At 38.1% G+C, this 14113-nt stretch overlaps 1 protein-coding gene across 2 annotated transcripts; it reads left to right on the forward strand.

Moving 5' to 3' along the window:
- The first annotated feature begins 4964 nt into the window (after window positions 1–4964).
- LOC131932271 (putative uncharacterized protein DDB_G0282133) lies at window positions 4965–13895 on the forward strand. 2 transcript variants are annotated; one of them, XM_059289134.1, is made up of 3 exons: window positions 4965–5106; window positions 10471–13515; window positions 13564–13895. In XM_059289134.1, exon 2 carries the CDS (start codon window positions 10587–10589, stop codon window positions 13503–13505), a length of 2919 nt encoding a protein of 972 aa, XP_059145117.1. In that variant the 5' UTR covers window positions 4965–5106; window positions 10471–10586; the 3' UTR covers window positions 13506–13515; window positions 13564–13895. The 2 variants fall into 2 exon arrangements, with proteins under 2 accessions (XP_059145117.1, XP_059145118.1); XM_059289135.1 differs by having other exon boundaries at window positions 13611–13895.
- Window positions 13896–14113: the final 218 nt, after the last annotated feature.

The following is a 14113-nucleotide window of genomic DNA, read 5'->3' on the forward strand; positions in this document are numbered from 1 at the left end:
ATATTTGATCGCACAGCCAATGTTATCAATATACACACCGAATGAAATCAGTGACAAGTATAATCAAATTTTGTATCATGCTTGTTAAACGAACAATTCGTTAGTAAACCCTAGCTGAAAAAATAAAACGCACGAAAAAAGTATAGGGCCTACACTTATTTATTTTAATTGCTCCTGGATGAAGTAGTAGTGTTTTGCTCTTTTTCGACACAGTTGAGTGATGCTTCGGTTCGTTGGCTGAAGCATGTTCGTTACCCGAGTCACGCCTTGCTAGTCTAGTTAGTCATGTGGCGACATCTCTGTCAAAACTGTGAAATAATTATTCTGATTAAAACATCAATTATATAAATAATTGTAAGAAGATGTATAATTTTACTCGAGTAATTTTCAAACGAATGTTTAATAATATTTGTTAAACTTAGTTTTGTTGATCAAATTATTTTATTATGTAATTCGTATTCTTGTAAATATGTAAATATGTATATCTATGTTTTATGTATTTGGGAACATGTATTAAAATTGCAAGTATTGATGCCTGCAGTTGTTTATATATATATATATATATATATATATATATATATATATATATATATATATATATATATATATATATATATATATATATATATATATATATTTATATATACATATACATATACATATATATATATATATATATATATATATATATATATATATATATATATATATATATATATATATATATATATATATATATATATATATATATATATATATATATATATATACATAGAATTAGTGTCTTTTGCCAATGACCACTTCTAATAGAATCGGTATCATTACAGCAGTATGTTTTACCTACAAGTTTTGTGACTCGACTACTATTAAATTTGTTTTTATTACGAATACAAAGTTAGTATTAGAGATAACGGTTTAGTAATATACATTTTTGGCACGTTGTTTTAATTTTTATTTTGCAATACATATTATGATGTATTTTTTTAAAAAATGAACTAAAAAGGATTAAAGAACGTCTGTGAAATGTCTATAGTTATTTTAAACGTTTCTGTTTGTTTCTTTTTAAACTAAATGTTTAAGATAGTTTTACAAAAGCCAACATTGATGCTTACTGGTGTTGATATTCAAATACGCTTCTTTCGTTAATGTCTTTTGCTAATGACAACTTATTAAATTATACTGGTATCATTACACATTAATCATTACTCTAGACTTTAAGCCCTAACCTTGATCTAAATCCTAATCCTAGTCATAATCCTAAGTCTGAACCGTGTTGACCAAGCCCTTAATACTAATCTTGATCCTATCGGCAGTGTTACAATGGTATTTGTACAAGGACGCCCTTGACAACACGAGCGCTCCAAACCCAGGTTCGAATCCCGCATAAGCAGGAAGCTAAAACCTTGCTAATTCTACTCAAGCAATGCTCGTATTAGATGGAGGCACGATCCGCTCTACCTCATGGACAGAACATTAAAATACAACCAGAACTATATGGATTTACGTTTAACACATGATCAATTTTTAGCGATTGTAGATCTCCTTTGATATCTACCCTATCAAGGTTCTTCACTACTTGCAAACACCATTGTTACATTATGTCTTGTTTGTGATTGTTACCTCCCTTGTATTATGTATATCATGGTTACGTCCCTTGAGTGTTCACTGTGTCTTCCGTGATGTGTAGAAAGTGTACATGCAGTGGCGTAGCGAGGTCGGGTGTTACCCGGTGCGGCACTTAATGGTGTCATCCCCCAAAGGCGTAGCGACCCTTCCCGGGGACAAACTTTCAAATTTTCGATTTGCACCCCCCTCAAGTTTTTCTCTATATATTTTGCTATTTTTTGCCTTGGTGTCACCCCCTTAAATGGTGTGACCCGGTGCGGTCCGCACCCCCCGCCCCCCCCCCCCCCTCGCTACGCCCCTGTGTACATGTAGTCAGTTAACAAAAGGTAGAGCCAGAGACAGGACGTTTCGTCTTAACTCGTGTATATAAGAATAAAGAGCTTTGTCTGTTTAAGTAATCTAACAACCAGTAATTCTTTTTTAAAGCTTATCATTTAAAAAATCAATATATTGGGCTAACCTTTTGTCTTAATCAATATCCACATCAATAGAACTCACTTAATGTCTTACTAGAAAAGGTGAAATATAATTAATAGAACAATGGGCGTACCTCATCATTTTATTTGGGTGGCGGGATCACTCTGATTTATTTTTTAAATATATTTGACCCGGAGCCTTAGGAATAGTTACAGAATATTCATGTTAATAAAATTACATAGCTCAATTTGTTAAAGGATTTTTTTTTTACTAAGAACTTAAATTATAAACGGCACTTTCATTTTTGTTGATTTCTTTCAGTTCTGGTTACTAATTAGCAGTTAAAGGAACGTCGCGGCCGAACGATAGAGCGTTCGATTGCTAACTCAAAAGTCTCGAGTTTGGATCCCGGGTTTCAGTCCATAGGACGTCCCTGTGTCCAGCAAATAAAGAGTACTGTACTTTTTTTTTTTAATAATCAGTTTAATTTTACTAAATGAGGTGATGGCGGGGTGGGGGGGGGGGGGGGGGTGGGGAGGTGTTCGGTTGGAGAATTAACCCCCCCCCCCCCCCCCGTGATCTATAAAGTTTGGCTAACGCCTACACACCGTACCTGAGTCGTCAAATCTACACATTGATTTTTTTTCGATTAAGTTCCTTGTAATGTTCGAAAATCTATATTGGAAAAAAATTCTTTTCAAAAGTTCGATTATTTCTCAATCAAGTACACATAGAGATAAAAGACACCCTTATTCAAGCATATCGATTACTAGCCCAGGTTCGATTATCGCAATATGATCAGTTGGTAAACACCTGTATAGGTAAAGTTTTGGACTTGTAGTTAAAGTAAGTAAAGTTCCCTTTCAAACCTGGCGGTCTACGGGGCAAGTGAAGTAGAGTTCACTTGTTTCTGTGACCTCGGCATCTGAAGAGATAGTGTGGTCAGCACTATGCCAAGCCGCCTTTACTTTCCCTAACGTGAGTTAGGTACCCATCAGAGTTGGGTGGACTCTGGTGGACTCAGTGGACTCGAACCCGGATTCGAACTCGAGACTTACGTTAAATTTTAGCAGTACAGCTCTCTACTGCTAGGCCACTTCGTCACCCGTAGTTTAAATAAACAACAGACTACAGCTAGATAACAAAAGTGTCAAATAAAAAATTTTAAGGAAATATGGAGCGGTCAACAAGGAATAAAAAGATGACATTCAGTCTTTACTGTTCGCGGAGTAGATACAGTAGAGTTGAGCTGTTTCTTTGGCTTCGTTATTTAAAAAAAAAATATTGTATAGTCAGCACATGCCACGTTTACGTTACGCGATGATGAAATACTTCTAAACACCACAAATTAAACGCAATGTGTTTAACTTAAACTACAGCACCTTGTCTAGACAGGTACAGGTAAACACTGCATTGGGCAACACAACACTGTAGCATTCGTAACGGACGATCGATTTGTTTCCTTAGAAAATTCCCCTTTCCACGTAACTAGGTCAATGCCGACTCGGTGTCGTGAAAAAAAAGTGCCCATTTTATTTAGCTTAGTAAGCAGTAGGCCTAAATGATAGGGAAAATTTCTATTGCCCCGGAAGGATAGGAAAAAAAAAGGACCAGCAATTCAACCCCAGTCAAGTATGCCTATTATGCCTGTTACCGGCAAATGTCTGAATTTGGCTGATAGTGGACGAAACAGGTTGATCAGTAAAAAAAAAAAAACAACTTCCAACAATAATCCTAAAACTAACCGTAAGATGAACCCTAACTCTAACCGTCACCCTAATCGAAATATTACTACACAGTGGTGGGACTTTTTTTTTTGGGGGGGGGGGGGAAGAGAGGAGCGGACTAAATTTTTCCAAGGGGGTAGGGGGTGGGTGACTTTTTCCCGGGGGGTGGGAGGTGACTAATTTTTCAAGTTGGGGGGGGGGGGTGGCAAAGTATATATTTTCTATATAATTTCTTTTTAGTTCTTTTTGGACCCCCCCCCCCCAGATGCCTGAAAGAAACACTGAGTGGCCCTAACCTGTCCTTGTAATCTCTACTTTAACCATGAGCCTAACTCATAATTGTAACCCAAAGCTTAACTCTTTAGTCTTGCCCCTATTTCAGGCTTAACGTGAAAAGCTTAAATAAATGTAAAGTTATCTAGATTCAACTTCCTCAGTCAGTACTAATACGTGCGGGGCGGCGATGTGTTCGTGTGTTGTGACAATAGTTGACCTCATTTTGCCTGCGCACATAGGTAAAACATTATTTTAAATATAGAAGGCAAGAGATTAAAATATTATACACACTCATATAAAAGTAATGCAATGCAACAGCTACATTTTTTCCTGCCCCTTGTGGCAAATATTTTTAAAACATATTTTTTGTTGTGTTGTGATTATGGCATGTATCTCGGAAACTAAGGGCAACCAATGACCTACTTATTAGTAAACAAACCGCCCTTCCTATACTTCCTTCCAATTTTTTAAAGCACAGTGCTTTCCCCTTTTTCTGCGAATTTCTAAAAAATATTTCCTAGAATTTAGACCTACCTTATCAAAATTCCGAAATTTTTTTTTTATTAATTACGTGTTTAGTTTTTTATTAGAGTAAAATTGATCAACTACAAATTACTAATGAATTATTGAATGATTTTTAATTATGTATAGTAGACAATTCTGAACTATAGGCCTACCTAATAATGTCTTTGTACTGCGAACTTTGGCCTAGAAAATATTCCAACTCATCCTCGCCAACACATCTTCATCTAAGCTTATAAAGTAAACAAAACCCTGTAATAAATAAATATCTACCTTTATTAATTTATACACAATAAACATAAAGTATATACTTAAATTAAATATAAATAAATGAATATAAAAGAATGAAAAAAAAAATCAATAGGTTTCATTTTCACACAAACTGAAACTAGATTTAACGTATCGTGTGTTGGCTGGTCATACTCGATGATTAGGTAACGAACTGAGTGTGTTGGTGTCTACGTGTTGGTCTGTGTGGTTTAACTACACACTGTTCATAGGACTAGACTCACAACAGACAGTTATGGATACGGTATGGGTAAGTATTGACCTTTTCTGTTTTGGGTTTTGTGTTGAGTTTGTAAAGGTCAGTGTAGAGTTATGTGTAGAGCTAATGGGGTATGTGTTGTGTTATTGGGTAGAGCTATTTGTTGTGTTATGTTTAGGGATATGTATTATGTTATCTGAAGGAATATGTGTAGGGATATGTGTTGTATATGTATAGAGTTATGTGTAGGGTATGTGTAGAGTTATGTGTAAGGTATGTGTAGGAATATGTGTGGGGTTATGTGTTGGGTATATGTAGAGTTATGTGTGGGGTTATGTGTAGGTTGTGTGTAGAGTTATGTGTAGGGATATGTATAGGAATATGTTTAAGGTATGTGTAGGCCAGTGTTGTGTTATGTGTAGAGATATGTGTTGGGTTATGTGAAGGGATATGTATTATGTTGTCTGAAGGGATATGTATAGGGATATTTGTAGGGTGTGTGTAGGGATATGTGTGGTTATGTATAGGTCAGTTCTGGATTATGTGTAGAACTGTATGGCTATGTGTTGAGGTATGCGTAGAACTGTATGGCTATGTGTTGAGTTATGTGTAGAACTGTATGGCTATGTGTTGAGTTATGTGTTGGGTTAGAGTGGGAATATGTGTGCTGTCTGTTGAACTGTAAACATTGTTACATTGTCAACATGAGTTCGATGTGTTTGTCTTGTCGCCAAAAACTATATTAAGTTAAAGTAGTGTACTGTGTAGGTAAGGATAAAGTAGCGCGGAGAAGGGTATTGTAGGGCACAGGATAGTATCGTAGATTTGGGTGTAGTTTGGTGCAGTCGTATACAATAGGGTAAAGGTGAATTAGTGTATAAAAGGCTTACTATACTGGGTAGGTTAATTGCTTTATACGGTGAATCTAGTGGACATTAATGATGGTGTAGTGTGGGTGGTAGTGTGACGTTTAGTGTATTTGTATCGTACTTTATGAAGTCAGTGGTGGTGGGCTAGTTTTACTACAGTGTGGGGGTGGGAAAGTTCAGTGGTGTAGGGGGATTGGTAGAGAGACAATGTGGTGTATAGGATGTGCGAATTGTAGTGTAGTAGTAACAATGATTTGTAGTACTTTTTAATTCAGGTGAATTACAATATAGGGGTGTGGTGTAATGGATGTATGTGTATGTGTGTGTGGGGGGGGGGGGTGGTTCATTGCTGAGGTCAAGGGTAGTATGAGGTAGGCCAGAATGTAATATACATATCATATGTGTGTATACAAATTATATATATATATATATATATATATATATATATATATGTATATATATATATATACATTTATATATATACAAATTATATATATAGATATACAAATTATATATATATATATATATATATATATATATATATATATATATATATATATACAACCTGTAAAACCCCACCTATACCTACTTCTCCACCTTCGAGTGACACTGTAGTAATTTACTGTAGAACAAATCAATAACTAACAACTGTGCTGAGTGTGTAAGGAAAAAGTGGAAACAGGCGTCCAGCATTAGGAACTGGGACACCCCAGCAATCTGGGCGACATATATTGCCTTGGTACGGGTGTCTTCCCCCCCTACCCCAACCCCCTAAACCTCCCCCCCCCCAAATCCCCCCCCCCCCCCGCCTAGAACCCATCACAGCTACGCCTATGTAATTGTAATGGCGATGGTCTCTGTCCCATACATTACTGATAAGATAATAGTTGAAGTAACAACAAACAATACAAACTGAACCTACTTTAGAGATTAACACTGACCTAGATATCAGTCTATTTATAGCAGTGATGACTCAGTGAGATATCAATCCGAGACTTACGTGGGCGTTGATAACATGAACTGTTAAACGATCTAATCGTGGGGGAGTATTGATGGGCTCAGTGTTTCTTACAGGCGGCTTATTTATCCGGGAGAGGGGGGGGGGGGGGCGGACACTGGTAAAAGTATATAAATATTCATTATAAAAATTCTATTTCGTTCGGGGGGGGGGGGGCTCTGTATAGGGTTAATGTGGCGCTGTGAATAGGGAAGTAATACAAGCATATAGTGACATGATTGGACACATTATCCACAGTCAGGGTTTCATTGAGACATTTTTCTCCGGGGCGGGAGACTTGAAATTTTTAAGGGTGGGGAGGGGGTACACGTGATCGGTCAATGTATGTATTTTCATAAACAAGTTAATAAAAAGCCTAGTGACAATTTAAGCGCAATTTCCTTATGTTATCAATAACAATTTTAAATCGAGATAAATCATATATTCAGCAATTTTTTTGTGACCGAACGAAAGGATATTTTTGAAAACTTTCATCGGCATTATTGTTCTAAATTATGGCAGGAATCGATTGGTAAATGTTTCAAGTCGCTAAGTGGTCTGGTTGCCGAGATATGGGCCAAAAACTGCATTTTTTCGAGGTTTTTTGGCTTTTCCGGGAAATCCAGGAAGGAATTCCGGGAATTTTTTTGGCCCACAATCATCCTCGGAACTTGCTTAAACCCATATTATCCCAAGGTCTCAAATTTTTATAATTTTTTGATATGGTTTAGCTTTTGGGCACTGAATGAAGGAATGACTATGGATTTTTTTTAAAAATCAATACTTTTTTAAATATCGATTTTTTAAAAAACGTCCCATAAATGGGACGCTAGCAACGAACGGCCCCATGTATATTTATTGAAAAAAAAATCATTTATCACGAAATATGGCTAATCACACGAAAATTAAGCTGTATACTGATTTTGTATTGTTAGACCAATGATTACATAGTTTAGGACAGCTAAAAATACTGAAAATGATCAATTGGTTTAGCCATACCATGGTCTAAAATGCAGAAATTATGTTCAAAAGTCTAGTTTTCTTTCAATCTAGCATCCATCAAAGTGAAAAACACTTGGAAATAAGTAAAGCTGTGACTAGTACATCTAATTATACACACATGATCACAAATATTGTTATTATTCATCGAAACTGTAATATAATTAAATATAAATAATTGATTTTTTGGGGGCGTACTTGAAATTTTCAGGGGTGGGGACTTAAATTTCAGGGAAAGGGTGGACATTGGTAAAAGTTTGTTTTGTATATAAATTCCATTTTGTTCTGGGGACAGAGCCCCCCCCCCCCCCCCTCCCTCCTCCGAAATGATGCCCGAAAGAAACTCTGCCCTCAGTGAAGTTGCAAGAGATGATCCGGTCCAGTCCCAGATGTCATCCAGCCATCTTCTCTTTTGTTACCCTCGCTATTCCCCCCCCCCCCCCCTCACAGGCGTACATTAGGACATCAGACATCTTATTTCTAGGGCACGGATCCGTCTCGGGGGGCTTGTATTGAGTGTTCATGGCTCTCATCCATGTATGCACCTCACTATGTGAACGGCTCCCAATCTAACACCAGGAATCTCCTTAAAAAGTTAACAAAGTAAAACTAGTATCGGGAACCTTTGGAGGGGAATATTATTGGGGGATGACAACTGTACACAGCTAATTCACATTTCTGCTATATGTAGCTTAAGCTCTCTTATATGAAGAGAGTTAACCAACCCCAATGACTGAATCATTTCACCTAAATCGTTGCCATTGTTATTATTCTGGTTTGTTATAATTTTAATATCACGCGCTAGTAAATTTACAGCAATACTAAATTAGTTTGTATTCAATGGTATTAAATTCTTCAGTAAGTGTAAATCTGAAAACTTAAAAATAAAATGTAAGTTTTTCGATATTTGCTTTTTTTAATAAAATAATATATAATAAAATATAGCTCAAGGTCATAATTAAATATCTATAAATACTACTTAACACCCCAAAGTCAACAGTTAACAAAGTCAACAATTTTTTCACCATAAATAACCATTTAACATAAATATTTGCATCTGTGTTTCTCGCTAGTGTCCAAAAAATGTGACGTTTGTGTAACAATCTGCATAATTATAGGTCAAGGTCATAATTAAATATCTATAAATACTACTTAACACCCCAAAGTCAACAGTTAACAAAGTCAACAATTGTTTCACCATAAATAACCATTAAACATAAACATTTGCATCTGTGATTCTCGCTAGTGTCCAATAAATGTGACGTTTGTGTAACAATCTACATGGGGCCATTCGTTGCCAGCGTCCCACTTATGGGACGCTTGTTGTACACTTGATATAACGAAGCAGCAAAAAAAAATTGTTATTCTTAAATTTTTATCAGATAGAAATATGGTACTGCTACAAGTTTCAAATGTATTTTGCACTTAAAATGTTAATATTTTAGAAGATATGCATTTTCCTGTTCGCATGTTTTCTTTTTTCCGCCATTTTGACAAGTCCTGCAAATCCGGCACTATAACATTTTTCTAAATTAATTTTTTTCACAAAACACACACAAATTCAATAGTCTAGCCATTTTCAAATACAATGAAACATAATTTGTGTTTTAACTAGTTTTTAATAAATTTTAGCAATTTTTTTTACAAGCGTCCTATAAGTGGGACGCTAGCAGAATATGGGTTTAATATATTTGCTTTTGAAACTAGTCCTCGATATTGCTTCGTTGAGGAGGAGACACTACTTAAAGCTGCGGACACACATCCATCCATCCATCCATCCAGAAATAACGAATTAATAATCACAATTGTCAGTATGGAAATTTCTTCCGTAGTGATACCTGAAACTGTCATCAACAACTAAACAGTAAAGTGAATGTAACAAATGAAGTTTTAAAAATAAAGATTTAGTAGTTAACAACTATTTCGGAAACACTTTTAAAAGCCTTATAAAAAATTGAACAATACCAGTTAACCTAATCTCGACTTGGATCTGGTAAGAGTTTCAATATAAAAGCGATTAGTGGTGTTTCGGCAAAATTCAGCCTTTCAAGCAATGAGTTCACATTATCTATGTCTATATATTTGCTATTAAATTGGTTATGTCCCCTTTAAAGGGAAATAATTAATATTTTAGAAATAAATTTGAAAAAAAAAATAACAACAAGAAAATGTCCTTTTACTTAAGGAGAGCGGGTGACTGGCCCTATTTAAGCAGTGTGTCGAGGAAGAGGTGGTCTTAGTGTACTACTGTGAGGTGATATAATAATCTGTTAGAGATCCATATTTGAAAAGTCAACGTCTTAGAACTTGTTATTTTCTTAATACAGACTAATGTAAATGTTATGGCAATGTGTAGAAAACCGGAATTCTGTTAAATAATTAGGCAATGTATACACATTGCCTGTAACATATACATACGAAATACATAACCGGAATGAAGCCACTTGTTTTTATAAAGACATTTCAATTTTCTCATTATGACCACTTTTAACATTAATACCATATATTCTCTTTTTTTTAAAGTTTCCAACATCTACATTTCTATTTCAGATTGTTTGTATTTGAAGCTGCTGTCAATCAAAAAGGCCCTACTTTAAAAGGTGTTGTAGTGATGATGTGCACTGGAGCTTACGTCGCGCAACAGTAGCACCAAACAATAACTTACTATGTACCCACAAGGGTGTCCGATGTTCTACCAAGTCCCACAACCTGGTGCCATCTGCTACGTCCCGGCACCTGTCCCCATATGCCTACGCCCTCAACAACCCAGTCCATTGCTTCATATGCCAATTTTAGTACCAGTGCCGCAAGATTTCAGCGTACCACCCCCAGGCCTAGTACAGCCTCAACCTCAATTCGTGCCATGTATACAACCCTTAGCACCCCCACCCGATGCACTTCACGTCTCGACTCACAAGCTGAAACCAACGGCTGCACCTTTTATACCCAAGTCTCACGCCCGTTCAGCCACGGTCTCCATCAATCCACCTCAAGAAACAGGCAACCAATCGGCTTCAGCCAATGCCAGTGACGTCAATAATACAGATAGCTCCGCCCCGATCTCCATCAATCCCTTGCTTGAAATTGACCTCGATGAAAATCCACACCAAATTTCAGATTTTCAGAATGAAGGTTCACACACACCTCAGCAACATCCTCCTTTGCTACCCACACCGCAACAACATCATCTTGAAAAGGCTGGTTCTTCAGTACAACACCTCCACCATCTCGCAACTACAAATGTAAGTTCACAAAACGAGGAATTCCGAAAATCGTCCAACTACACAGATCAACGTGACGTAGTTCACAACCAACCTGATTCAAACAGCTATCCTTCAAAGTCTTTCTCTCCTAGCGCCCACAACACACGATGGAATCAGAATGGACGAGATTATTCTGACACAGGAAAGTTTAGAGAGTATGAGGCCAACTATAGAGAAAGGCGTTATCAAGATGAATGGAACAATCATAGATTTCCTAGGCCCCGAGGATATTTTCACAGAGATTTTGAATACAATAGGTATAGCCCACGTTTTCCCCCTCACTATAAGCCAGTACAACAGGAGTTTTATAACAGGAAATACAAGTACCTTTATGAGCATTATTATGATGACGAGTATGAAGATTATGAAGAGGATGAATTCGAAAATAATGAACATGGCGGCCATTCTCGTGTTTTTTTCAACCACGATGACAACGGTAACCATGGCGACGCTGGTTATCATAGGAGGTCGCGTGGGCGAGGTAACGGGCGAGGTGCGAGGGGAAAGAACTCCGGTCAGCAAGAGAACCATTCCCCTGCTCCACAGCACGAGCGTCCTGTCAGTAAACGATACAGCCAATCAAGAAAAGGGGGAGATAACCCAGTTAATAAACCTCAGGAAGTTACTAACGTGGATACGACTGAGCAGTTTTCGAAGGGAGGTAATTCAACAAAACAAACCACTGGCCCCTTTGACGCGAATGACAATTTCTCTAGAAAAAAAGCAGCTCATAATAACACCACCACCAACAACAACAACACATTTAGCAATAAAGTTCAGAACAATTTAGCCCCAGACACAAACGACGTGAACCAAATCGACGATACTGAAAATTTAACAGACGACACCCATCTTTTCCTGCTGCCATCTCCAACACCGCCGCGGCCGAATACCAACAACCCACGACAGCATCGAAATCACAACCCGCACACGAACAACGGCAAAAAACGATATGATCAGAATAGGAAAGACAATAACCATCACGATAGAGGCAGCAATGATTCATTTGTTAAAGATTCCAGAACTCGGGGTTCGAATCCCAGAGCAGCCTGGAGAGGAAGTCCAAACAGGTCAAACGTTGCTCAAAGACCACGTCCAGTCTTGGACGAAGCCGCTCTGGAACGGCAGGCCAACAACAAACGCAATGCCAGAAAGGAGCTGGTCATTCTAGATGAGTACAACAGCGATGTGAACCTGAAGATCCAGGCCAACGGATATGGCGCCACGACTTCCGGTGGTTCTGACCAATCAGGGTTCAAACTCCTGTGGGCGGATATAAAGGCGACACACGGAGTTCTTCAAGGGAAGGTGTTTTTTGAGGTGAAGATTATGGATGCGGTGTCGGGTACTGCTGAAGAGTCATCTGCTGTCGCTAGAGTTGGGTGGTCGCCGGAAATATTTTCGTTCCGGAATTCTAAAGGATGCTGGAGTTTGGGGTATACGGAAATGAGTGAGCGAAGTTATGAAGAAATCTACGAAAATGAAGACGTTTTGGGAGCGAAGTTAGACTTAGATTCCACCCCGCCCGTTTTGTCTTTCATTAAAAACGGAGAAGACTTTGGTGAAATTATTTCCTTGAAGGACCATGACAAAAACTTGGCAATGTTTCCTCATATTTCTTTAAAAAACTGCAAGGTCAGGGTCAACTTTGGGCAGCGTGACCCTTGGTTTCCACTTCCGGAAGGTTTCGAGTTCATCGGAAAATTTCCGATAGCTGACCTCGTCCCTGGGCAAGTACCGCCGGAAATTAATCGCGACTGTGAGGTCATTATGCTAATTGGTCTACCCGGATGTGGCAAAACAACATGGGCGGTAACCCAGCAACAGGAACATCCGGAGAAGCGATATTGCATTCTGGGTACGGATCTAATCATTGAAAAGATGGACACCGGAAGCGGACAATCTGACGACTACATGCGGAGGTTCAAGAAGTTAAACAAACTCGCCGACGGCTGTTACAGCAGGCTTCTCAAAGAGGCGGGGATGAGCAGACGGAACTACATCATCGACGAGCCCAACGTCTGCCCGTCCATCAGAGAGAAAAAACTGAAAGGTTTCACCGGGTTTACCCGCCGGGCTGTCATCATCCAACCCAGTGACCTTGAACTTCAACGGCGCGCTGAAGAAAGAAGAAAAAACTTGAAAAAAATTGTCCCGGAATCGAACGTGCGAGAATTGAAAGCCAATTTCCGGTTACCTGAAGACGACTCGAAGTTGTTCGACTCGGTGGAGTATGTGGAGCTTCAGGAAGATGATGCTAGGGAACTCGTAGAGAAGTACAACACGCGGAACATGCACTACAATAGGTTAGACATGGACTAGAGGCATTGTAGTGGTGCAACATACACTACAATAGGTTGGACATGGACTAGAGATGTAGGGGTACAACATACACTACAATAGGTTGGACATGGACTAGAGATGTAGGGGTACAACATACACTACAATAGGTTAGACATGGACTAGAAGCTTTGTAGGGGTACAACATACACTTCAATAATTTAGACATGGACTAGAGGCTGTTGATTCCTTATGTGGGGAGGTTCGACTTGCACAATGATAAATTAAACATAGACTGGAGGTTCTTAAGACCATTCCTTTTGTGTGGATGTATAACCTGCTCTACGAAGGGGCTCATAAAACTTGATGCTTCTTGTGGCATGTACAACTTGCAGCAAGAGATGATAGACGGGGCCTAAATGTTCTTTACTTGATAGCTCTTTTTTGGAAGGTGAGATTCGCATTACAATAAGTTAGACTTAATTGGAATCCTTTTGTGAAGAGGTCTAATATGCAATACGATAGGTTAGACATGGACTAGAGGTTCTTAAAATTTGATTCCTTTTGTGGAGAAGTACAGCATGTATTACGATGGGTTAGATGAGGACTAATCTAAAAGTTTTAAAAACCTTTTATTTAGGTAAAATACT

Source organism: Physella acuta, unplaced genomic scaffold (assembly GCF_028476545.2).
Source record: "Physella acuta isolate Inbredline_101_S28 unplaced genomic scaffold, ASM2847654v3 ptg002124l, whole genome shotgun sequence".
NCBI lineage: Eukaryota > Metazoa > Mollusca > Gastropoda > Physidae > Physella > Physella acuta.